The sequence below is a fragment of the Chionomys nivalis genome, chromosome 1 (genome assembly GCF_950005125.1).
Source record: "Chionomys nivalis chromosome 1, mChiNiv1.1, whole genome shotgun sequence".
Lineage (NCBI taxonomy): Eukaryota > Metazoa > Chordata > Mammalia > Rodentia > Cricetidae > Chionomys > Chionomys nivalis.
Window position 1 is genome coordinate 83,257,373 of NC_080086.1, and position 27,435 is coordinate 83,284,807.

Below are 27,435 nucleotides of genomic sequence, written 5' to 3' on the forward strand. Positions count from 1 at the left end.
GAATGATGGGAAGGACAGTGGATGCCCATCTCTGCAAGAAACAAAGTTCCTCTAATGAGCAATTTGGGGTCCAGGGATTCCCTGTCTCCAGAGCCACTCCAGAACTATGATAAACCTTGAGTCTCTTCTAACCTAATCTTCTCTTCTTTAAACAATGTCAGACCTTCATCATGACTTCCTCTGATTATTGTTATGCCTGCATCCTTCTCAAACATTTCCATTCAGTGAATACCCACTATATCTAACTCTGTCTTGATGTAGACATCACAGAAAACCTGAAATTCTAGCTTGGTATCTGGCTCACTCACAGGCTTGTGCTTTCTTGTACAATCTAAGACCACCTGCTGAGGGACGGTCTTATCCACAGTGGGCTGGGCCCCCTTATATCAATGAGTAATCATGACAGTCCTCTACAGAGGTATCCACAAACCACTGTTCTCTAGGCAATTCCTTAAACTGTGACTTTCGTCTATGAGTCTAGGTTGTCAGGTTAATAATTAACTCTAATTTGTACGGCCACTTAAGCACTCAGGGGAAGCTAGCAGGCACTTTGTTTATGGCAAAAGTGCACACACATGAAGCCTAGGCTGATCTAACACTGTGTTGGCCACAGTAAGAAAGCAGAGGTATGGTTCAGAGCAACCAAGAAGCTGAGAGTGACACCTATGCTCCTTCTTGAAGTTTTACTCTTTGGAATGAATTTGGTCCCTTAAACTTGATGGATAGTCTTTCTTTCTTGCACACATACACATGCCTTTTTTTTTTTCAAATTGGAACTAAAACATTTACCACCTTTTTTTTTTTTTTTTTTTTTTTTTGAAACCTGGTATTGTTATCCTGGGTTCAAGTGATTTCTCCAGGTTCAGTTTCCGAAGTACCTGATTTTAACTATTTGTAAGCACGAGCAAAAGCAATACTGAGTTTGGTCTGCGCACACCCATATTTCATATGCCATTTAATACTGCTTACTAGCCTGCAAGTTTGTTCATTTGGCTGAAATTAAAGTCCCTGGATTTAAAGTATTCTAAAAACTGAACTACCTAATCTTCCACTGATCAAAGTGTTAATGTCCAAAGATCCAGAAGGTTGCATTTGATCTACTTTTAGTTTAAGGTCACTTTATTTTAGCCTTAAAATTATGTAGCAATTACTCTGAAAACTGGAGAAAGATTTTAAGTCTAAGGACAGCTGGGACTACACAGCAAGTTCCAGTATATCAAGGCCTATCTCAAAAGAAAACAACAAAACTGAAATCCTGTAACTTGGTGGTATGTAGAGCTTCACACTTATCAATTATGAATCAACTTCCCAGTAATCTTTTTACACACAGTTAATTTAAAAAGGTGGCTTAGTTTGCATATTTGTTTATAACAAGTTGATAAAATTTTCCATTAAAGCTACCAGTAGCAATAAAAGTAACTATACTAAACATCATTAATAACTATTTATATTACATTGCAAACTTGTTCTTCTTTGAGTCATTAAAGCTGAGAATCGATTTTGCAACTTCGTTTTAGAGTTATTTTTTAATTATACGTATTAGTCAGGATTCTGTAAGGAACAAAACTGATAGAATGAACTATGTGCATCTATATATTAGCAAGGGATTTCTCAGAGCACCTTATAGGTTGTGGCTCAAGTGGTCCTGCAAGGGATGTCTCCTGATGGAAAGGCCAAGAATCTAGTAGCTGTTCAGTCCACAAGACTGGATGCGTGAGCAGTCCCAGTCTAGTGCTGGAGTCCCAGGGAGGTCCCAGAGAGGTGCCAGTTTTCTGTCCACATTGGAATCCTGAAGACTTAAGTTCTGACACCAGAAACGGAATGAATCAGGATAGATAAGTTTGTCAGTGAGAATGAGGACAGACAGAAATCACAAGCTTCCTTCGTGTGCACACAAATGCAAATGTACCTGGAGGCCAGAAGAGGGAGTGAATCCTCTGGAGTCAGGGTAATGGGAGATTGTGTTTCCTGGAGTGGATGCTGTGACTGACTTTGGGTCCTCTGTGGGAGCACTATGAACTCTTTATCACTGATCCATCCCTAGGTTTGGTTTCTTTGTCATAGCCCAGAATCCTTGGATGTCAAGAGCATGCTCTTTTTTCCCCATTGATGTTTTAGTATAGTATTTTCTCAGTCTTGTTCTGAATCCCTAATAATATCTCTTCTGTATGATCAAGTACATTGGTGATGGTTCTACATCCAAGTTTGAACCCAGTCAAAAATAAGCCTTTAAGAATAACAACCGATCAGACCTTGAATCTCAAAAAAAGAAAGAGAAGAAAAGAGAAGAGAGGAGAGGAGAGACGAGACAAGAAAGAGAAGAGAAGAGAAGAGAAGAGAAGAGAAGAGAAGAGAAGAGAAGAGAAGAGAAGAGAGAGAAGAGAAGAGAAGAGAAGAGAAGAGAAGAGAAGAGAAGAGAAGAGAAGAGAAGAGAAGAGAAGAGAAGAGAAGAGGAGGCTAAACATCTGAGGAAGAACTGTTTTTATACTTCTGGTTCTAATTCTGTCATAGATTTTTTTTCCTTTGGCTGGTGGATATACATATAAACATATTCAGTAGTGAAAATATTAAATCCAATGTGAAGCTCCACAGTTTCAGAATAATTACTCTAACTGTATAAAAGACCACTGAAATGTACAGGCTCTAGATCTGGTTAATTCTAGTATTTTTTTAAAAATTGTATTCCCCTTAATGAATTTATTTAGTTTTATGTACTTGATGAAAGAGAGAAAGAAGAGAAGGAGAAGGAAAGGGAGAAGAAGGAAGGAAGGAGGGAGGGAGGGAGGGAGGGAGGGAGGGAGGGAGGGAGGGAGGGAGGGAGGGAGGAGGAAAAAGTGTTGGAGCAGCTTTCTTCTGGGCCTTTGGAAACTGAAGACTGAGTGAGCATGGAAACCCAAGCTGTGATCACTGATGAAGGCCAGAGAATCAACAGTTCAAAGGGGATCCTGGGCCTACACAGCTAGGCTCACAAGATACCTTGAAACAAAATACCAGGTCAGAAGAAAAAGTGCGGTAGAGAAGTGAAGGAACCTTGGGGATTGGCAAACATATATAGAGATAAGGGATGAGGCATTAAACAATTGAACTTGTGAACTAATTTCTTGTTATTTTGATTCAGGGTCTACTTTGTAGATCAAACTGGCCTTGAATTTACAGAAATCCTTCTACCTCAGCTTCCTGCATATGGGAAATACGGCCTGCATCTTTCCTATAACAGATGCTGTACCTAGCAAGTGTTTGATGTCTCCAAGAACTACCTTCATTTCAGTAGCTTCTCTTCTTTGCATACAAGTGCCCTCTACTGGCCTCACTTAGCTTTGCAGTGCATGGACTGAACATACTATCCCACTCTGGAGATGACCTAGACCATCCTAGATAGGATGGCTGATGTTCTGAGGAGGTGTCTTCCAAGTACAATAGCTGCAAAGGGAAGAAGCCACAGCACTGAAATCTCTATAGACTGACCTGTTGTTATGCTTTCAAACTCCACTAAGCATTAATCACTCAGATGGATGGGACAGCAAGATGTCTGTTTGCTGGCACTTCAGAGTTCGTGGGCTCTACTGCATTGAACCCACAGGCAGAGAGATGCTCTGGAGGTTGATCCACCTGCTGACCTCAGGCTCAGGGATGTCACAGTCCAAAATTATTCCCAACTAATGCCATGTGCTCCCAAACACCTATGTGTGTCAGCGTCTGAATTGAGCCTCCTCTCACCTGCAGTTCCTGGTTTGTCTTTTCAATTTTACTTTAATTTTTATATATTTTTATTTAGAGCATGTTGCTTTATAGATGGGCAAACTGGGCAAACATTCCATAAATTTCTTGTGTACTACATTTTTTACTCCTTTATCAGCGGGATACTTTTATCAGAACTGATAAGCCCGTAGTGACATGTTGCTATCACACAGGGTCCTGGTTCATGATAAGGTGATGTGCATTCTATGGGTTTAACAAATATATAACGACAGGAGCCCATCACTGCAGCATCACTCAATATAGTTTCACTACCTTAAAGGTTCTCCATGCATAGTCTTTTCTCCCTTTCACTTTATCTCTGACAGTGTGATTATTATGTTGTGGTTTGTTTCATTGGTTCGTTGGTTGTTTTTCAGTTTTAACTTCTGTGATGTCATGCAGTGGGAATCAGACAGAATGTAGTCTTTCAGACTGGCTTCTTTAGCTAATAACTTTCATTAAGCTTTTCCCATGCCTTTCTATGACAACATAGCTCATTTTCTTCAACACTGAATAGTATTCTATTGTCTGTCTGTGCTACAGTTTATCCATTCCCCCACTAAAAGACATACTGGTTGCATGCAATTTTGAGTAAATATGAATCAAGTTGTAAATTTCTATATGCGTTATTCTATGTGTTTCTATATTTTTATCTTCTGAGTAAATTCCAAGGAACACTGTTTCTTATTTTTATGTATGAATTTATAAGAACCTATTTGAATTTCAAAGTGGTTGTTCTATTTTATATTTCACACTAGTGGTTTTAACTTACCTCTGTTTCTTAGAGTCTTGGGAAATCAAGTAAAGCTAGACTTTAGTGTGCACCTCACAGGAAATGGGGTAAATCTGCCTTCTGCTCCTTTCCCTCTAACAGAGCTGAGTGAGTCTAAGGAGTGTGAAGCTGAAGCCTTGAGCTGCTGATCGGGGAGCATTATCTTTCGCGTAAGCCAATTTTTGGCTCTTTCTCCTCAGAAAATCTTCAAGTATCAGTTCAGTATTGTGATAATAAGACAAAATACTCCTCGTTTATTTGGCATATTTGAAGAATGAGTAAAAGTATTCTCAATTTATTTAAAACCTATAAATAAGCCATAAACTTAGAAAGAATTAATTCAAAGAAATTTTTGGCTGCTAAGAATGGATAAGCATGCCTAACACTATGTTAATATTTTTTATAAATTCATTGAAAATAGTTTGTTTCCTTCTTAAATAATAGCTATGTCACTTAGTCTGTATGTTTCTTAATTACTCAGAATTTCCATTGTTGAAAAGTAAGTCAGGTTTAGTGAACTGTGATCCGATGTTCACCGACTGAAGGATGGTAAGGTAGCAAAAATACTAGTCAAAAGGGGGGTGCCTGCACCATGAAACCGAGTTCAGAGTGAGCATGAATAGCAAAGTATAATGTATAAAGTATGATTAAGACTCTATCAACCCAAACAAACTAAGACAAACAACTTTTAGCAGCCTGGTAATAACAATGTGTTGATTGTGCTCAGGGAAACTGAATATTTTCACCCATTCTAAGCAAAAGAATTTGCAGGACACCTCCACTTCTCTATATAGCTCTCCAAATTCCTACTGCTTGACTTTTTTTCTGGCCTCAGTTGAGTCTTGGTAGCCTTCCTCCATGGAAGGTGGCTTCATCTTTAATCAGTTCTCCGCATAGTCATCCGAATTATCTTCTAAAGCTCAATTCAATAATGTTATTTCTTTACTTAGCAATATTTGACATTACATTTTTGACTTCAGAATGACGCTTAACTGTTTAGGCAGGAATGCCATACCAATTTCAGGCTGCTGCTGACCTAAAGTTGTTTGTTTTGTTTTGTTTTGGCATGGCATGGCAGGAGTGGACTGGGCAGGGAGGATCTTGCTGGATAACTAAGGCTGGACTCATGCTCATGAGCCTCCTGCCTCAGACTCCCAAAGACTAGGATGACAGGCAAATACTGCCATGCTCACTCTCTCCTAATATTCTTTCTGGATTGAAGTTCTCTGTTCTCACTCTGGAGAAGCAAACTGAAGACCTGAGGAGCTGTCACTTGCATCTCTGTTCTTAGTGAGGGAAATGGTTTTCACACCTTCTTCACAGCTTGTAAGGTCATAACAAATAATAACTCCTGATTAGCAGTCACTTCTTCAGCTTGGTCCTCAAAGTTATAATACGTTTATGTTTTTCAGGGGTTCTCAGCTTAGTCATTTATTATAGTCATTCAGGGTTTTTTTTTTTGTTTGTTTTTTTTTTTTGTAAAAATCTCAATGTCCAGATTTTACCCACAGAAATTGCAGTCTCATTATCTGCAAAGAGTTTGAGCACAACTTTGTTTTAAATGTTCTCCCACAGTGTGGTTCCTTGGAACTGAAAATGGGTCCTCTGGAAGAGCAGAAAGCACTCTTAACAGCTAAACCACATTTCCAGACCCAGGCTTTGTTTCATTTTTGAAACAGGGTATTATTCAGTTTACCACAGTATCTTTAAACATTTTATAACCCAACTGTCCTTGAACTAGAGATCCTCAGTCCCCCCAAAGGTTTGGGATTTAAAGTAACTTTTCTTAATAAATATACATATCCCCACGAGCTGTATGGATCAGTCACAGCAAGCATTTCACCTACTTAGCCATCTCCCCAGCTCTGGTGATTCTTATTCAAGATTATCTTTCCCTGTAGGGAAGAAATTTCTTATTTTCTTTTGGAGCATGGGAGGGTATGTCCTTTTCTCACTCCAGTGAATATCTTTGAAGCCAAGCAGCCTGACGACAATATCACATTGCACCTGGTAAGTGAAAGCATCAGTAGAGACTTGCTGACAGTTTCAGAGAGTTAGTTAATGAACATTATGGCAGGGAGCATGGCGGCAGACAGGCAGACATGGTGCTGCTGCAGGGGCTGAGAACTGCTGCAGGGGCTGAGAACTCACATCTGAACAGCAAGTTGGAGGCAGAGAGATCAAGATTGTGTCTGGTGTGGGCTTCAAAAACCCCAACATCCACCCGCAACACGCACCTTGGGTAACACAGCTTCTCCAAGGCCACACCTTACTAAACAGCAGCAACTAGATAAACTGTGTTCAGGCACATGGGAGCCATTCTCATTCAAACCAGCACGGAAACCATAAGGAAAAAACATGAAGTTTTGTGCATAAGTTACTCTTTAACTTGCTGGAGGCACCAAAGCTGACTTTTCTTTCACCCACTTTCTGTTTTCTTTCCTTCACAAACCTGTTACTCTTGTCTGCTCCCTGCATTTGTTAGCAAACTAAGGATTTACAGGGCTATAATCCCTGTCCCTTTTACCCTTGTAAGGTTCGGCTCCTCTGTTGTGTTGTGCTGGGAAGTGCATATCATCCCTCCCTTCCATATTCCCTCCTCTGCTCTGAAATCTCATTTCTCAGAATTTTGCAAGCTAAGATTTGTTGTTCCTTTACCCACCATTGTCCCTCAGCAACCAAAGGAAAGAGGAGGAGCATTGGCACAGAGAAACTTCAGCTTCTTGCTGGGGAAACACAGCCTCTGGGTTAAGACTCAGGAAGTTTCTGCGCAACAGTGTGGTTGGGACTGGTAAAAATGAATCTGGAAATGAGGCCAACAGGAGAGAGTGGTGTGACTTCCTTCTTAGTTATCGTTCTCTCTGAAGGAGCTCTGGGGAGTGGAGGGTTTCTCCAAATCTCTTGCCCTCATCCTCTCTCTCACTTCAGTGTATGATGCAGATAGAAAAACAAGCAGCTATATAAAGTGACATTTTCTTTTCTAATGTTTGTTTTGGGACCACGACTCACTATGTAACCCTAGTGGGCCTCTAATTCCCTATATAGACCAGGCTGACCTTGAACTCAAAGAGATCTGCCTTCCTCTCCCTCCTAAGTGCTAGTATTAAAGACACCCATACACGCCCCCCTCCAAAAAAGGACACATACAAGCATGCCCATCTGTTTGACTTCTTGAATAAGACAGTATTTTCAGTTAAGGTGAGAAGAAAAAGTATTGACACAGCAGTTCACTTTCAGTGATCTGGGTTTTCCCAAAAGCGACACAAGAGCTAAGTCATTATGAAATGGACACCAAGTTCCTCTTCAGGAGACGGAAATGTAGGTCAAGGCTCTGCTGACATTTCCATTTGCCTCATAGGTAAAATTCTGAAGCACTCACTGACAGGCAGGCACCAGGGCAGTTGCTTGCCTCTGAAGAAAGAAGGCACTTCGAATGAGCAGAGAGGCAAAGGGACCCTGATCCCTGAAATACAGAACGACAGCTGCAATTCCCTCCGGGAATGCACAAGCCAAACTGCTCTCTCTCACATGTTCTGTGATTCTTCCATGCAATGCTCCTGATGAAAGGTGAGTCTCTCATCCTGTCTGCCACCACACCAATTCTGACAGCTAGGTGGTGAGCAGTTAGCTTCTGATGAGGCAGCTCTACAGCTTGAACTGTCTCTTCTAGAGACACATTGTCATAATTAAGAAAGAGCTCTCCAAATTCATAAGCCACAAAAAAATGCAATTGCCTGTTTTATGCTGTTTGGCGAGCCATGAATTGGGTTTTGAAGTTCTTTCAATAGGAAAAGTCAGGTTTAACTAAATGACAAAAAGCACAATAACTATTCCTGAGTAACTAACTTTTTCCACAACCAGACTGATGTGTGAAGAGCAAGGCCCCCGGTGTAAGCTGTGGACAGTGTCTTCCATCATAGGTCTCTTCTGAGGCCTAGAGATGAAGAGCCCCCTGGAGCTTTGACTTGTCATAGTTACGCCTTGGCCTTGATTCCCTTTTCCTCATTTTGTATCGTGGGAATTCTGAAACTTTCAGTTTCTGCCAGCTTTTGTTCATCAAAGACTGGTCTTCCAGTCTTGATGGCTGTGAATGGTCAGACAGCAGAGAGGGGAGCTGCTTGATGCAGGAGCCGTGTGATTTTAAAAAGGGTCTGATGGCCTCATAGGATAACCTGCAACATTTCTCTGAGGTGGACGTTCCACCCAGATGCTCTGCTTATCTGTCGCTTGATGAACCTCCTAGAACACTGCCATCTGTCTGCCCTATTTCTGTCATTCTGAAGGAAAGGATCCTATTCAAGATAATAATCACAAGACATGCAGTGATCAGTGTCTCGTTAAAACGTTGCAATATAAACATTTCTTCTTTTTTCCAGAGAGAAATGAAAGGTTTCTTCCTCATTTGGGACGTGAGTCACCTCACACTTCAGTGGCATGTAGGAATCGCCCTCTATGTTCTCTTCAGATGGTGTCATGGAGGTAAAGTGTTTCGTGTTTCTGTCTCTCTTCTCATTTAAGAAATAGAACGTTGAACAGTTATCATTTTTAAGCCATTATGTCATAATATCTATTCCACTGAGAAAAATTAGTATGGAATGAAATGAACGAAAAATATTTCAACTTCCCTCCAAAGGCAGGTTGTTTTTGTTTCATTTAGTTTGTTTTTTCCCCCAGACACCTAAATGGACACTGTCATACATGACTGTTTCCACAAAGGAGACCATCGTGAGATATTCCGTTTGGGGATTATCATAACTGTTACGTAATTTATCCAAATGCTGCCTTTACTTTAATTCTGTGAACTAATTATTGACAATCACTATACAGCAATTTCTCATTTAGTCCTTGTGATAAACCATTATTTTGTTGCTGTTTTTCTTTCTGTCTCATAATTCACACTAACATTCAATAGAACAAGTTCCTTTGAGCCTGTAGAAGTTAAGAAAGGCTATGGTTGGCACCTGGGAGTTGCTGTTGCAAACAACTGTCTCCTGGGCAAGGGTATAGTTCCGGGAAGACAAACAATACCAGCACAGGGTTCTGAACAGTTGAGTGACGTTTTTCAGACTAGGTGATTCAGAATAGTGACAAACTTGTTCATTTTCTTCCTTTTTCATTTTGTTCTGGTTTGGGGAGGTTGTTTGTTTGTTTGTTTGTTTGTTTGTTTTTAGTTTTTTGTTTTGTTTTTGTTCTGTTTTTTGTTCATGTGAAATGCTTCACAAATTTGTAAGTCATCCTTGCTTGGGACCATGCTGACTTCCAATTCGTTCATCTGTAGTCGCGAACACAGTTATGTTGGAGCTACAGATACAGATGTAAGAACTTGTAGCAAGATAACTGGACATTTCAGAGTTAGATCAACAGATGCCTTAGAAGGTTTAGAAGAAAAGATGCCAGACAATAAGTAGAACTTCTGTTTCTACATCCAAATGATGGGTACACAGCAAGTGAAGTAAGTTGGACAGTGCCTAGCACTGTGGCTCATTTTTCTGTGACTATTAGTAGAATCCAGGTGACATCTGTCAAGGTTTTCAGTAGGATAGTGTTAACTGATTTCAGTAGCTTTACTGGCCAAGTGCAGAGGCGAACATCTTTATTCTGACACTCAGGAGGCCAAGACAAGGGGACTGTTGGAAGTTTGTAGCTAGAGTGGGGTACAGAATGAGTTCAAGGATAGCCTGGCACACATAGAGAAACTACTATGTCAAAAAAAAATCCTTAAATAAACAAATAGCTTTATAAAGATATAGAAGTATAATTACACATTTCTACAAAACATCAAACATTTCTAACCAATCTAAAATGTTATTTAAGAAACTCAATTAGCTGGTCAGAGGAGCTCATGTCTATAGTACCATCATACAGGTACTATATGAGTTCAAAGTCAACATGGGCTGCATGCAAAGTAAGAGCATTTAAAAAAGAAAAGAAACTAACAAGTTAGCATGACCTACTCTTCATACTCTGTGATGCCTCCAATATGTTCTGAAAAGCCATTTCTAAAACTCAGAACATGTGACCTAATTTTTTGAGACTTTCTATGTATTCTAAAAATGGTTTCACAATGAGTCATAGAAATATGCTTTTCCTAAACTTGAATTGTCACACTTATTTAAAATAGATATGTTCTTTAAGAAAATAGAGTACATCAAAAATCTGTCTGTCATCCTTACTTGGGTCCTATGCTGTTCTACTAAATAGTATCCTGTTTTGTCTCCTCCTCCTCCTTTTCCTCTTCCTCTTCCCAGATCCTTCTTTCATTTATTTTTTAAGACCAAGTCACATTTTGTACATCAGCCTTGAACTTGCTATGTAAGACAGGCTGGCTCAAATTCCCCATCCTCCTTCTTCAGCCTGGATCCTTCTTCCAAGGATTGCTAGGATTATAAGCATATGCTACCGTGCCCTGACAGGTCTTTCTTTCTTTCTTTTTAAATATTTTTCTGGAGAACAGAGTGTGTGCCAAGGCACAAGGGAAAGGCCAGAGGACAACGTGCTTCTCTCTTTCCACCATGTGGGGTCCAAGGACCAAACTCATATCTTCAGATTCAGTGACCATCTTACTTGCTCTCATTCTTTGCTGCATAGCCTAGGCTATCTTAGAGATTAAAATATATGTAGCAAAGCTGGCTCTAAATTCGTGGTCCTCCGTCCTCACTCTCATGAGTCCTGGGATTACAAACTCCCTTTTTATGTCTCTGGTTCTACTCCCTATTGACGATGCTGTAATAATTTTATTACTTCTTTAACATTTAAGAATTGTTAATTTATGTGTAAATGTTCCTTAAACAAAATGGAATCTTAAACTACGTACTCAACAAACTAGTTCTTTAAGCTTTGTGTTTCAAGGACAAGGACCTTTTTAAAATCCAATACTGATCTTTATTCTTATCTTAATAAGATTTAAATATATTTTGATATAAGTATTTCCAGGAAGAGATACAACAAATTTTATAAAACTTCGGGTGTGTTTTCTAGATAAGAGTTTTATTTCATTAACATTTCATTTGACTTTATACAAATGACTTTATGTTAGGAGAGACTGATGGGAATGTTACTCAAGGCAAGCTCTGCACTAAACTTTAAGATAGTGATTTGGTGTCATGAAAGTAATATACCCATTGTGTCATATTTAAGTCACAGACATACACAATTTAAAATAAAAGTATTAACACTGAGATTGATGCTACTAAAAACTTTTAGTATTTCTCCATGATTTGGTCATTATTTGCTTTTTTTCAATGTTGAGCTTTTATAAATCATGTTGTTTTGCACCTTGCCCCTATATTAGTAAATTAGTGATGTGTTTTATGTGATTATTAAGTGCTCTCTTTTTGGAAGGATTTTATCATTTTATTCACATTATGCTTATAAAAGTAGTTTTATCTGAAACAAACAAACAAAAACACCCTCCCAAACAGCAAAGGCTAGGTTGAGTATCAAGAGAAGAGTTGAATTCTGCGGTTCCCAGTCTACTTTGAGTCTCATATTTGGAAAAAATGCTGTGGCTTCATAACATTCTCTACCTTACAGTAGAAGATGAAATTGTATTTGCTCTCTAACAATGAGAAAGCTCAAAGGCTGGCTCAAGCTGCTGGCCATCAGGGGATCCATAATGAAAACACACAGCTATTCTTCAGTAATCATTCAGTTATTGAAAGAATATATTTTACATGAAGTAGCATATTCTTCTTCTAAATCCCTTACAATAATTTACAAACAATTGATTATTTTATGTGTTTATTTCTAGGTATTACAACTATAAACTGCTCTGGTAACATGTGGGTAGAGCCTGGTGAAATTTTTCAGATGGGGATGAATGTTTCTATATATTGCCAAGAAGCCCTTAAGAACTGCCAACCAAGGAAGCTTAATTTTTATAAAAATGGCTTCAAAGAAACATCCCATATCACCAGGATTAATAGAACAACAGCTCAACTTTGGTATAAAGGCTTTTGGGAACCTCATGCCTCTATGCATTGCACTGCTGAATGTCCTGGACATTTTCAAGAGACACTTATTTGTGGAAAAGACATTTTCTCTGGATGTAAGTACTGTGGTGCATCCTAATGGTTAACTGATAATTGCTGGGCTTTTGAACTAAAGCAAATCAACATAGTTTACCTTTCAGTTAGATTTAAGACAGGGGCTCAACACAAATGTCTACAGAGTCGGGTTGATGAACTCTGAATTATAGAGGCTGATGAAGCCCATACAGAGAAGAAAGATTATGGCTCACTGGGACATCCACTGCCACATAGGGCCCAGTGTGCCTTGATCTGCTGGGTTTTTAAAACAAGACAGAAGTGGAAAGGGTCAATGGGAACACCATAAATTTTAAAATATGGCAAATATCCCCAGAGGACAATTTTTCCATGCTAGCCTGAATGAATAGTCTTTGTGAAGCCAGCACCTGAGGTCTGAGAGGCTACTCCTAGGTAAGGATGACCGTGCACACCTATAATCCAACACTCTGAAAGGAGGAAGCAGGATGGTGAATTCCTAATCTGTGGTGAACTGCAGAATTATGCACTGAGAGCTAAATAAATACTTCAGGGTCAAGCCATCAGAGATGCATATCTCATGGAGATAGACCTTATTTAGTGAGGTGATAAGGGATACTGCCACCAGAGAGGCACCTCTGATGGAGATACCTTATTTAGCAGGACGATAAGGTATACTGCCTTCTGAATGGGCTAGCTGTCCTCATTGCAGATTTCTTGTGTGAAGAGCTCTTTCCTTCACATTACAGTTTGAGATTCTTCCCACAGCACTACAGTGTGTTAATTGTTTACTAGGCATAATTTCCCCCTTTGCATCGGTATACTGAATGGTTCTTCTCAGCAATGTGTAATTCTAGCAAAAAAGAAATCACAGTCAATACCCTTACTCTCCCAACCAGGTCCTTGTATAACTTAGAAGCCTACCTCCCTGTAATTATCTTCCTTCACAGACAGTTGGTCAAAGTTAGTGTCCAGGCAAAGGGACCTCAATTGAGACTTTCACAGATGCCAAAGAACAAGAATTACAGCATGTCTAAAGTTGTTGAGCCATAGCTCTTGGAGATAAACAGAGCAAGAGTGTCCTAGATTCACTCTGCCAGCAGATAGCAAAGTGCTGTCCCAAGCTAACTTCGCATAAACCTTAAACCATCCCTATTCTTCACTTGCCAGTCTGTTAACTAAATACCTATGTCTCAAAGTTTACCAAACTATACACCCTGCCCTCTGGTCACAGTCTCAGTTCTGTAACCCTGGACCCTTATGTTGCCATGGCAATGGCAATGGCTCTGTCCTTACTGCTTAGCATAGGGATGTGCTTCTGACCAATGAGAGCTATTCTGGTAACTCTTTCTTTTGCTTCAAGCCTTCAAAAGAAGTAGTAACTGGAGGGAGAAGCTGGCAATAGTTAGCAGAAATGTAAAAGGATAAGAATATAGAAAAAATAAAAATGTAGGAAGAAAGAAGAAGAAGAAGAAGAAGAAGAAGAAGAAGAAGAAGAAGAAGAAGAAGAGGAGGAGGAGGAGGAGGAGGAGGAGGAGGAGGAGGAGGAGGAGGAGGAGGAGGAAGGAAGGAAGGAAGGAAGGAAGGAAGGAAGGAAGGAAGGAAGGAAGGAAGGAAGGAAGGAAAGGAAAGGAAAGGAAAGGAAAGGAAAGGAAAGGAAAGGAAAGGAAAGGAAAGGAAAGGAAAGGAAAGGAAAGGAAAGGAAAGGAAAGGAAAGGAAAGGAAAGGAAAGAAGAAAGAAAGGGAGAATTAGAATTGAGACAGAGAATTAGAGCTAGGAGGTTGTAGACAATTAGGACAAAAGAATTAGATTAGAGGCAGAAGAGAAAGAAGAGAACAAGAAATAGATAAATTGCACATAAATAGAAAGAAGGTATTGTGAGAAGAGTTTCTTTATAGCCCTCAGAAACTTGTTCTTTCACTTACTGTAGCATCTCTTTGGGTCCTGAGTGAAGACTTTTAAGGCTAGACCTTAAAATACTAATCAACCTGAGTCTTGGCAACAACAAAAAGTTTAAATGATGCTCTTTTTATTTGGATTTTGTTGGTGGATTTATTTTCCAAACTAATATAATTAACTTTGAAGCTGCTTGATCCCAATGAGAGATTTTGAAACCAAGATTCAGAATGCATTTCCAAATTACCTTTGTCTCACTGTCCTCCCAGTGAGCTGTGTGATCTTGTACAATTTGATTAGCTGACCTCAACCCCCATGGCTTTTTTGTGAAACTTAAGTACTTGTAAACAACATATTTCAATAATTTATTTAAATATATGTTAAAAATTTCAATGTATGTTAGTATTTAATTCTTATAAATGCATGATTTTGATAAAATATAAGAAGATTCTCCAGACAGGCATGGTGGCTTCTGCATTTAATCCCAGCACTTGGGAGGCTGGCAGAGTTCAAGGATAGCCCATTCTATATCAGGAGTTCGAGGCCAGTCAGGGCTACATAGTAAGATCATATTTCAATAAACAAACAAGTAACCATACTTAGGGAGATTCTCATATAATCTCTTGTTCCTAATCCCATAGGCCATGTTATGAATTACTGTCTCTGTCATTATTAAGAAAAATTTAGTCAAGTCAATCTCAAAACATACTAAATCAGTTTGTGTTCATAATATTATGAAGGTGTAAAAGTTCCTTTACTTATTTGTATAAATATCTATGGACCTTTTGTTTTTGATGTGTTTGTGTGTCTGTGACTGTGTGTTTGCAGGTGTGCATTATGTGTGTGCATGTGGGTGTAGAGGCCAGAGGTTAAACCTGTGTGCTATTTAAAAGGAGTCTTTCACCTATTTTTGTGAGACAAGGCCTTACACTGTAACCTAAAGCACACTAATTAGTCTTGCTGGTCAGGGAGCCTTAGGAATCCTCCAGTCTCTCCCCATTCAGTGCAGGGATTACAAATTTATGGCATCATGCCAGGCATGTGATGTGGGCACTTGCTGAGGGAGAGAGGACCTGCTTTTCATCCCACCTGGCTAGCTTACACCCAAAATAATCACACAGAAACTATATTAATTTAAACACTGCTTGGCCGTTAGCTCTAGCCCCCAATTGGCTAACTCTCACATTTTGATTTAACCCATTTCTAAAGATTCAACATGTCTGACCTGGCAGCTCCATGATGGCTCTCTGTCTCTGCTTTCTTCCTCCCAGAATTCAGTTCTGTCTACTCTGCCTACCTAAGTTCTGCCCTATCAAAAGGCCAAGGCAGTTTCTTTATTCAACCAATGAAAGCAGCACATAGACAGAAGGACCTCCTACACCAGGCACTAGGGACTAAACTCATGTCCTCATGCTTTTACAGCAAACAGTTTGACACCTAACTGAGCTACCTCCTTATCCTCTCACCAGGCTTCTAAAGCCAGAGTCATTCTTCAGTCCATCTTTACCATTTGGGGTGAAAGATCAGAAGGGTTCCCTTCCCCCACACTTTTGAAAATACTATAGAAGTCCTCACTTCTTCCTTGGCTTCCTATTATGGACAAGAAGAGCCAGAACAGACCCCACTATCATTTGGCCTCATGTCTGGCTGCCTGAAAACTAGGAGACTTCCCTGTTCTGTAATAAGGTCACTGTCCTAGCTAACTCCAGGCAGCTGATCAAGCATGCGTGTCTTTCAAATGAGATAGCTAGCTGTAGGATGAGGTGGAGGAGAATTGAAGAAGTATTTTTTAGACCTGAATAACAAACTTGCACCATGTGCCTTGAATTAATGCATTAAACAGTAAACTATGCCTACATTGTGAAAATCAAACCATAGACAAACAACTTGTCTGATGTATGAAATCTTGTTAGCTTGTCCATATCTTCAGGAACAAAATCACCCTCTCTATATGTCAGTACTGTGCTGTTTCTCTTCTGAGGATTGATATAAGAGTAGAGATGATATGCAATTTATTTAGAGGGAAAATGAGAAATCTCCACAGTTTCAGAGAAAGGCGAATTGTTGGTTTAACAGAAAGGAAAAAAATATAAAATAAGTATCACTTCTATTAAAAGAAATAATCCAGCAACTTTGGTTTTTAGTTCTGTGTTACTTACAGTTCCTGTTCAAAAGGCACTCATCCTATGAACAGAAAAAAAAAAGTGGTGATGGAGATCAGAGCAGACGATTTTATAAGATGGAGCAGGAAATCAAAACAGTTACCACTATGTTACTTTTAGTTAAAGCAGAATGGGTCTGCCTTACACCAGGTCCAGTTGAATGAACCTTTAATACAGGATGTTGTTGAGTCCCCTATTTTCAGGCCACCCTGATCTTAACCTTCAGTTTGGCGCTGAGCATAGGCCCTTCATTTTAGTTTGAATTTCTAGTTCATTTTCCTAGAGAAGGAACTTTATCCAAAAAACAAGCATTAAAAATTAAAATTTTTACTTAATGCCCATTCCCTGTACTGGAGTGCAGGTGACTGATTATTTGCCATCAACAGCCCAGTGTTGGTTGAGGGGTTTCTGCAGAAAGCCCAGAACCAAGCTGTTTCAGGTCAGAGATTGTTCCCCCGCCGGGACAGCCTAAGAGAAATTGTCATCCTCCACCGTCACTCTTTCCACTCATTAATTTTCGAGGTGCAATTCCTCACAGAAACCTTGGGTTATGCATGTGGAAACCCAACTGCCAGGCTAGAATTTACTCAACCCCTGGGCTTCGGGGCTGAGTTCTCAGCAAACTTACTTCCTATTAACTAGGTCAAAAGGGGGGCCGGGGCTTGAGGGTTTTGTGGTGCTCCAGAAAGCACGCTGCTTTCACTGGGCTGCTTTGATACAGGATATTTGTTCTGTAAGCTTTACGATGCCAAGTAGTCGTCCCTGCTTTAAACAGAGCGGTGGCAGGTATTTTGACACACTGTGGAAGGGAGAGGGAGACTGAGTCAGTGCTTTCCCTGAAAAGATCCAGGCATTTCAAAGGCTCTCTGGTGAGTGATTTCTGAAACACCACTATCACAGTTTCCACTATAATCCACAATCTCAAATGCTTCTTAGATACTTATCTCTGATTCAATGAGAACCTATTATGGGAAATTTGTTCAAATAGAGGTTATTGAAAAGTGTCAAATTAAATAAACCATGCAAGTGATGTTTCCATTTAACCATTTACTTAAAATTTTCAGTGCTTTTGCCTTACATGTTTTCAGTCTTCAACCTGTACTTATAGTGATGTAAGACTTGTTAGCCATTCAAAACCCTGAATATTTTCAGTGTAGCTTTTTGTGTGGATAGCCCGGCCTGCATCCTCCTGCAGCAGCTTAGTGATCTCCTCCGGAAACATCACACCTCTCTCCATCTTAATTCTTACCATTGTCATCCTTTTAATTGAGCCATTCCACTCATGGGATAAATTTCAGTGATGGGTTTATACATGTATCCAAAGACATGCTAAGTACTAGAAACACAGAGTAAAGAGAACCACAGACCCTGCCCCTTCAGAAGGTGTCCTTGGCAAATGATCTTTGGCTAGACTAAATTAATAAGTTTCCTGGTAAATGATCAGGGAGCCTTCTATAAGCGTAGGGATTGGTAAGAGAGAACAAAGTCTTAATCCTCCCTGTGTATTCAGGGTATTCTCAGGAAGTGGACAGCCAGCTTTATTCTTGGATATTTACAACCTAGCAGTGACTCTAACAATGGGATGTCCCTCCATGGCTTTACTCTCTAGCTCTTTATTCTGCTTCCCACTAACATACACTGCTCACTTAGCCATGTGCAGAGCTGTCACTTTTGTCTTTTTCAAAGTTAATGCCAACGGTGCATTCACAGTCCTGACCATTTCCTTAATGGAGAATAGTGTGAAACAAAGTCCAGAAGGTTGACGTTTGTCTTCTGTAATTGTCAAATTACAGTGCTCTCTGTCTAAAACCACAGGAAAACGTAGCAAAACTGGAAACCCCTATCAAGGCCACAAGCTCCCCAGGTCATGATCCCACTGCTATAATCCACAAGCTCTCACAACCCAGGGTACAGAATGATGTAGAGGAATGTTGCCATACTTTTGTACTTCAACTTCAAACGAGACTTAAAGATATCTTCCTCCTTGCGGAAGCCTGCGATTCTTGTTGGAACCAACGCCGCTACTCACCAAGCTCTCACAAAGCACTTTCATGTCATGAGTGCTGCTCAAAATTAGCTTTGAAAAAAGATTGGGTTGTCTGTGTTTCGGTGTGAGAATGCATGCACATATGTGTGTGAAGGTATGAAGGCTAGAAGAGGGCAGTGAATGTTTTTCTCTATACCACCCTCCTCCTTTTGTCTTTGAGGCAGCATCTCTCTCTGAACCCAGGGCTCACATTGTCTTCGCTAGACTGGAGGCCAGCAAGACACAGTTATTCTTCAGTTTCTGTTTCCCTTGGAGCTGGACTTGGATCTGGGGTTACACATGTGCATACCATGCCTAGTTCATTACACAGGTGCCATGATCTAAACTCCAGGCTTCATAATTGTTCAGCAAACACTCTTAACCCCTGAAGCATCTCTATAGCCCAAAACACAGATTTTAATAGTAAAATTGATTACATTCAACATTCTTTTGATGAGCAACAATAGAAATGTCTATCAAGTGCACGAGCCCATGTCATTATCCCATCTTTACAAGTGTGAATGAGTCTTTGAAGTTCCTGCCTTTCCCTTTCTCTCTAAGGAGGCTGCTACACTTACACCACTTTGTAATATACTTTTAAAGTCACTTTATTATATAGCTATTGTTCAGCAGCATATTTCTAATAACTCCTAAGTCCTTAAAGTATTGTCAACAGCATTGTTTTAATGTATGTTTTAGGAGCATATTATAGTTTGTTCAACCTTGTGTTGGAGCATTGAAGGAGAGTCCATGTTTTCCATTATTATGCACACTATTTTAAAGGATACTTGCATCCCTTTTTTAGCAAGTTATTTTTGTACATGTGTGGATATTTCATGAAGAATGCCCTCCTATCTGTAAAACTGCTGGGTTGTATAGTATTGTTCTCACTTGTAATTTTTAATTATATTTTTATTTATTCTGTGTGCATGTGAGCACATGTATATGTATGCACATGCCATCAAATGCATGTGGGGGGCAGAGAACAACTCCAAGAAATCCATTATCTCCACCATATGGGCCTTAGGGATCAAATTTGGATTGTCAATTTGGGCAGCAAGCACCTTTTCCTACTGAAGGATCTTGCCAGCCCTATTCTCACCTTTCACTATTATGATACACAAGAGGGTAAACCTTAGAAGTTATCCAAATTTGTACTCATACCAGAAATGTGTTACAATAGTTCCATAAACCTATCTTAACATTTTATAATTTATGATACCATTTTTAACTCTTTGTCAATTTTTTAAGCTCTATATAACTTTTTTTTGAGATTTTTGGCTGTAAAGTAATTTGTTTTGTTTTAAAGAAAATGGTCTCACTGTGTAGCTCCCTGTGTCTCACTATGGCTGACCTAGGACTCACTATGTAGATCAGGCTGTTCTTGAACTCACAGGGATCCATCTGCCTCTAGAAATAACATGTAATATTCTTGGTAGACAATTTGCAGACACCAAAATGCCTGTGTTCTTTTATATTAATTAAATTTGTTCTTTGACAATTTTATACACATATACATTTCATGATGGTTCTTAGCCTCACTGTCTTTTATCTACTCTCCATCCCCATCAACCTGCTCCTCCTCCTCACAGGTCTTTTCCCCATATCATTGTCTTTTTGTTTTGTGATCTAGCGATTTTAACCCGGGTCATCTGTGTGACCATGGTTTGAAACTGTCTATTGTGGCTAGTAGGCTCACTGGCTGGTGCACAACTGATGATAATGTTCATCCCTAACCATCAGTAGCCAAAAGTTCATCAGCAAAGGGAGAGCCCCATAAATCCATGTGGAGTGGCCCAAACTTTATTCCTCACAATTTCCCCTCCTGGTGTCCACTATGATTGCTTTCATCTGTCTTGCAATTCTCAGCATAGTCATCTCAGGCAGGAGTTTACCTAAATGGAAAAACTAAGAGAAGTGCCCTGGAAATGTGGCAATATGGCAAGCACTCAATAGTCCCATGCTTATTTGAAACCATCAGTCCTGGTAGCTTATTGTTGAATGACATAATAGGACATCTGGACGCCATTCTGGGGTTACATGGGCCTCAAGAGGCCCTAAGGGGCCAAAGACTGTCATCAAAACTCTTTGTTCAGGCTAGATTCACTCTCAAATCCTGCACCACTGAAAGGGCTGTGGACTGTGTCGGGAAGGTCACAAGCAGCTCAGCTCATGTACTGCTTAGAGAGAGAAATGGAGGGAGAGAGCAACAGGGAGAGGGAGAATGGTGAAGAGAGGGGGAGAGGAAGGGAGAGGGGGAGAGAGAGACCCTTAGAGAATTCTAATTGGTTCATCCTGAGACAGAGCTCATTCCCAAGGGAAATTCTCTGATTAGTCAGCTTAGGTCAAGTGCACCCTTGTGCGTATAGCCTAGCTACTGACATCCTTGGACTGGACTAGTGTAAGAAGGGGAGCTAAGGAGACTGGAGGGGAGTGTTCCTTCTCATAGGAAAAAACGCTAACAGACAAAACTTTTTTTAAAAATGAGGCTATGGGGAGGACAAGTTGAACAGGTGTGGGTGGGTGGGGGTGTAGTCAAGGATGTGGGAGAGAGAACACAGCTTGAAATAGTTCTATGAATACCAAACCTTAAAAAAAAACTTTTTGATGTGGTGATGGTAAAATCTGCATAGTATAAGCCACTATTTTGCCAGCTTTAAGGGCTTGTTACTGTGGCAGTTCCTGTATTTGTTTATATCCTTCCAGTACTCTCTTTCTAGGACTCTTCTTGCCAACTGTACCTATTGAATAGCATCCCAGACTTTCACACACTGCCTACCTGCCCAATGGGCCGTCATTCTACATTTTATTTGTGAATTTATCTATTCTAGATACCATTTATAAGAGGAATCATGAAGTCTTTTATGTCTGGCTTACTCTGTGCAGTGTTCTCGGGTTTTATCCATATTGTAACTTGGTTGGAAGTTTCCTTCCTCTTATGGCTGAAGTGCATGTGAACAACAAACTTTCAAAGGAGAAAGTAAAATACACTCCCCACAGGAGTAAATAGTCTTTTAGGGCAAAAGGGGAAAGCTGAAGGATCACTCACAGAGCCTAAGAACAGAGGCTTGAAGGGAAAAGTAAGAAAAGGCCCAGCTTCTGCAGAGGTCAAGCTCTGTAATACTGATGTAATTCTGATGGGGCAGAAAGGAGTTTTCCAGATGGAAGGTCACTGTGACCTTAACAGCTGTGGCTTCAGCAGAACCTGTGCAAACTAAACCTGAGTAAATTAGAGGGCTGAGGAAATGGCTCCATTAGTAAAGTGCTTGTCATGAGGACCTGAAGTTAGATCTCCTTCATCCACATGGAAGCCAGGCATGGTGATGCCTGCCTGTAATCTCCGTACTGGGGAGGCAAAGGCAGGAGAATCTCTAGGGTTTGCTGGCCTACCAGTTTAGTCAATCAGTGTGCTTCAGGTACAGTGAGAGACCTTGCCTCAAAACAAACAAACAAACAAGCAAACAAACAAAAAACAGTGGCAACAAGAACAGAAAAAAAACATGAAAGACTGTAGAGATGATTCCGTAGTTAAGAGCACACACTTTTCTTGTAGAAGTCCCAAGTTCAGTTCCCACAACCCACATAGGGCAATTTACAACTGCCTGTAACTCCATCTCTAGGGAATTCAGTGCCCTCTCCTGGCTCCCAGAGGCACCTGCACTCACATGCACATATTCCCACATAGTCAGATATATATTATTAAAAATAAAATAAATATTTAAAAAGTAATATGAAAAGTAGTGAAGGAAGACATCTAATGTGGTCTCTGGCTTCCACTTGCACCAGAATTCCTGCACACATAAGTGTACACAGACCATACACACACATACACACATCATGAACACATGCATCCACACAAAAATTTATACATGAATAATTTTTAATGATTTTATTCAAAAGAAAAAAGGTTGAATGGTAGCTGAGGGGAGGTAAAATTGGAAGGAGGCTTGCTTTATTTGAATCAGAGGAACCTGGCCTTGTTAGTATCCCACAGGAGTAGAGACTACAGGATAGTGTGAAGAGGAGTAATGCTTGGTGACAAACTGGGTTACAGGGTGGTAGTAGTGGAATGAGGAGCCCATGGGTACTCAGGGCCAAGTGGCCTAGTTTCCCTATGAAACTAACAATTTGTCAACTTTTTCCTTTATCAAGAGCAGCTCTTAGTGATTCATTTTGTTGCAGATCCACCGGATGCCCCCAGTGAAGTGACATGTGCCATTTATGAATACTCAGACAACATGACTTGTACCTGGGACGCTGGGAAGCCCACCTACATAGATACCAAGTATGTGGTGCACGTGAAGAGGTAGGTTCTACTGCCCTATAAGACACACATTCTGCTGAAGGGTGGATCGAGTAGAGACTAAGACCAGCCTCAAACCTGAGACACCTACCTTGGTTAGGGAACTTATAACCACTCCTGGGACCCTGTTGTTCTCTGCTTCATGGGACAGCAAACTCTAGGACCAATTCATTCTTTTCTCTTGATAGTAAACAGCTCAGTTTAAACAGTGACCTAAATCTCAGTCCTATTCTCCTTTGAGGATTAGTATAATATACTAAGTCACTCAAAATTTCCATTCTTTATCTTAAAAATGGGCCTTTAATGCCTGCTTGTTCTAATTGATTTTTATTTGTTTTGTGTCATGTGAGCATATAGAATACAGGCTTGGAAGTTCAAGTCCAAAGTGACAGTACATCTGATGTCTGCCACCAGCCCATTCCTCATGAGTAGTGTCTTCTGTGTGTACTCAAACGAGAGAGGGAAAAACAACTCCATTTCTTCATAAGACATTAATATCATCCTTGAGGGTGAAGCCCTCATTACATCATCACCATCAAGTAGCTCAGTCCCTTAAGACTCTTGAACTAGAGTCTGAATCATACATAGGTAACTGACTCATTGCTAGATCTCAGCATGTGAGTTTGCAGGGACTATCGCAAAGGGAACTAGACTATTATGGTGCTCTCAGAACTGACTGCCTAGGCTGATGTGATGTGTCACACACCAAGCCTGATTCATATAGGAGAACAAAGGTTAGTAAACTCATAACAATCATTTACAGAGGACTGTATACAATTTTATTTTCAGATAATTTTGGACAAATCTAGAAAATGATGCTAAATGTGTTCTGATATGAAAGATTAACTTAGATATATTAGTTATTGAACATAGATGTATCCTTATGTATAGGCAGTATTCCTAAATCTGGGAAAACATCTAAAATCCAGTGCTTCTTGTCATAAGTACTTTGGATAAGGCAGGTAAACTATAATTAAACTCTAGCAAACCCAGCCTGTATTTCGAATTGATGGAGTATAGATCAATGTAATTTTATTGTATTTTAAAGAAGACACAATGACACTGGAAAGATGGTTTAGCAATTAAGAGCATTTACTGCTCTTCTGGGAGACCCAAGTTTGGTTCGCAGCACCCATGTCAGATGACTAATAACTGTAAGTCCAGCTCTAGGTTATCTAGCCCTCTGGCCTCTATGAACACTTGCATTTACACACCTCCGTGCACACACACACACATCCATATGTGCACATCATTAAAAATTAAAAAATAATAAAACTACCTTCTTTAAAGACTACATAAGGCACTGGAAAAATTATCATACAAAAATAGTTTTCTTCTAGCAAATTCAAAGCATACTTTCCAGTAAGCACAGACAAACAAAAGGAAACAAGCATCTAATCATCTTCTAACTCACGGGAAACACAACCTTGAGTGGGAAGAAGTTAGAGAAGAAAAGCCTACCTCTCTAGTAAACTGCCCAAAGACCTTTTTCCTGCAAGAAAAAGCTGAGTTATACTGAATGCTGTGGGCAAGGTAGAAAGCAGGCAGCGGGAAGAAGAAAGAAACCTGTGTGGATCCTGGCGCCTTAGGGTATTTCCATTTAGCCAAACATCAAGAAATCAGCACAGGCAAAGTTTCACTTTTAACCTGTGTGCTTCTGTGTTCCAGTAAGAGCACACACACTGTGAAGCCTGCCACCCTGGCTTGTTCCACAGAAAAGCGGCAGCCCTTCAATGGCAGGACAGGAAAGTAGGAGATCTTCCAGTGTTGCATGGTCCTTGTCAAGCAGAGCTGAGTCTGTTGCTGCAAGAATTCTTTTCCTCCCTAGTGTTGCCCCCACTAGACAGAGCTGTGTATTGTTTTCCTGTGTGTCAGTGGGTGCTGCTGGGAAAAGACTGGCCTCTGTTATTAAGTGTCTGCTTGCCTTGTCCCCCTGTCTTCGGCTGACCCTTGTAAATAGGCTTGCTAGGAAACTCAGGAGTGTCTGATAGTGCTTTCTGCTTGTTAAAAATTGTTGAATAGAAATGAATGAATGACTCAACAGATAAAAGTGCCTGCCTCAAGCCTGACAACCTCAGTTCAATTCCTGAGACCCACAAGGTAGGAGAGAACTAAATCCAAAAGTTGAACTCTGGCCACCATATCATGATATGTGTACCTATGAGTATACACATAATAAATAAATAAATAAACAAATAAACAAATAAACAAACAAACAAATAACAGGTGAGCAGATATTCAACAATTTCAATAAGTTTTAGAAAGAGAAACGAATAAGTGATATCCCCATTCTGTCCCAGCCAAGCCAATATGTAGCAAATATGTTTTCCCATTTTATGACTTCCAAGAATGTGTTAAACCCTAGAAATTAAAGGTGGAAAAGCATAGTAATGAGCCCAACAAGATCATAAACATTTGGCAGCCAGCAGCTCTTCTTAGATGTCCAAATGGGGAACGTTTTTCTAAGTCGAACACCAGGATCTTCTGCCAGCTTGTTCCCATCAGGTTGCCAGGCTTGGAGACAAGCGTTTTGAACTGCTGAGACCCATCTGATAAACTAGAACTCTCCTCTCGCTGTTTGGGTCACATCCTTAGTAACCCATGCTTTTCTCCTTATAAGACTTGACGTCTCAATATGTGCGGTAAGAGAACTAGCCACAAACCAGTTGAGAATGTGTGTGTGTGGTTTTCTCTAACTGGAAAAGAGTTCAAAGTTGTCCCACTTACCCTTACCACTAAGCACAGTGCATCTTTCTTGTTTTCACGTTTGAATTTTTAGTTAACACACGCTAGCCTATTTTCCCAATAATTTCTCTGTTGATAAACATATGACCCCTCTTATTTCAGAAAAAAATGTAAGGCACCTATGCAAATATCTAGACACAATGACATAATTTACCTTTAGGTACAAATTTTATATATATCAAACAGATGTGGTAGTGCTCACACACTGGCAATCCCCAGTACCTAGGAAGCCAAAACAAGGGGATTAAGAGTTGAAGGCCAGCCTAAAATACGGAGCAACACTGTCTTAAATCTTTTAATTTCATTTTTAAATTTCATTTATATTCATAAAAGTAAAGTTACAAATACTTTTTAACTTGTCATAATTTAGAGTCCTCTGTTAGGTGTGAAACCATCTCATGCTTCCTCTGCCCATGCATCTACCTTCACTGGTTATCACAGTGATGCCAACATTTCTATTTCACAGATGAGCAAACTGATTTATGTCAAGGTTAAGTAAATTAGGTCTCACAACTTATGAAGGGAAGAAAGGTAATATGGTAAAACACTAGAGCTTAAAACCTGAGTTGCTAGGACATGTTATTTGGTACTACCCCTAAGGTCATGTGTCAGCTTGAGAGAGCCCTTTATCACCTGCTAAGGTGGCCTTCCTGTGGCATAACAACCTTTCTGTGCTACTTTAATGCACAAAATCATTTTTGATTAAAGCATAAAGCTCGTATCTATGTCTCTGCAAGTGTGTCACTTACATCAAGTTCTGATTCTCCTATCTGTGTCTTTGTAAGTCACATGAGTCCAGTTCTAATTTTCCCGTCTGTGTCCCTGTGAGTATGTCACATGAATCAAGTTCTGATTCTTGTTGCGGTATTAGGAAGCTGCAGAAACTCAGGAGTTGTTAAATGGACATGTAGTAATAAATGGAGCTAGAATGGAACTCTAAGCATGTAATGGCAGTAACTCTAATGCTCTCTCTTCCTCACCAACCCTATGAAAGCAGTCTCCTGGAAGAAAAGCAGTGGATGGTGTTGGCTAAAGAAATCAGGCCAATTCTTGCCTCAACTCAGCAATTCAAATGCCAAAATTGGGACAGTACAAAAAAGGTGCAGATGACTCCCCCAGCACCTGAATCCCATGAATGGTGATGTGCAGATCGGTGCAGTGTTTCCATGTCTTAGAAATAAAAAATTGGGGGCTGAAATGAGGCTCAATTAATGGAATGATTGTCTAGCATGCACAAAGCCCTAGGTTTGACCCCCAACTCTGAATAAACTGGGTCATCTTCAGCAACACAGAATTTAAAGACCAGCTAGAGCTACATGAAACCCTATCTCAAAAAGAAAAAAAGCCAGGCATAGTGGTGCAATCCTTTAATTCCAGTACCTGTTAGGCAGAAGCAAGCAGATCTCTGTCAATTTGAGGCCAGCCTGGTCTACATAATGAATTCCAAGCCAGTCAGTGCTACATGTGGGACCCTAGAGAGAGAGAGGAAGAGAGAGAGGACCAAAACACTATATGAATATTTCATAGGAGAGATTTAAAAATAAAGGGCCACAAAATGATTCAGCAGGTAAAGGTGCTCTCTACCAAATCTGATGACCTGTTTTAACCCAGGGGGTGAAAAAAGAACTGATTCCCACGGGTTGTTCTCTGACTTACACACACACACGCATGCATGCACACAGGCTCTAACATGTCTTCATCTCTTGAGAGCTAGAAGACTCTTGTTCTGCTTCTTCTGTGTGCTGTCCAACGGCAATATTGGCTAATAAAATTTGACAGTTTAGCACAA

General features: G+C 40.1%; 1 protein-coding gene across 1 annotated transcript in view; it reads left to right on the forward strand.

Annotated features, from left to right (window-relative positions):
• Nucleotides 1–8,057: 8,057 nt before the first annotated feature.
• The window catches only part of Il23r (interleukin 23 receptor), a 66,132-nt gene continuing 46,754 nt past the window's right edge, over nt 8,058–27,435 (forward strand). The window contains exons 1-4 of the mRNA XM_057777871.1: nt 8,058–8,077; nt 8,887–8,989; nt 12,261–12,557; nt 22,781–22,904. Of these exons, the coding sequence (XP_057633854.1) occupies nt 8,893–8,989; nt 12,261–12,557; nt 22,781–22,904 (518 nt within the window). The 5' untranslated portion in view covers nt 8,058–8,077; nt 8,887–8,892. The remainder of the gene's footprint in view (nt 8,078–8,886; nt 8,990–12,260; nt 12,558–22,780; nt 22,905–27,435) is intronic.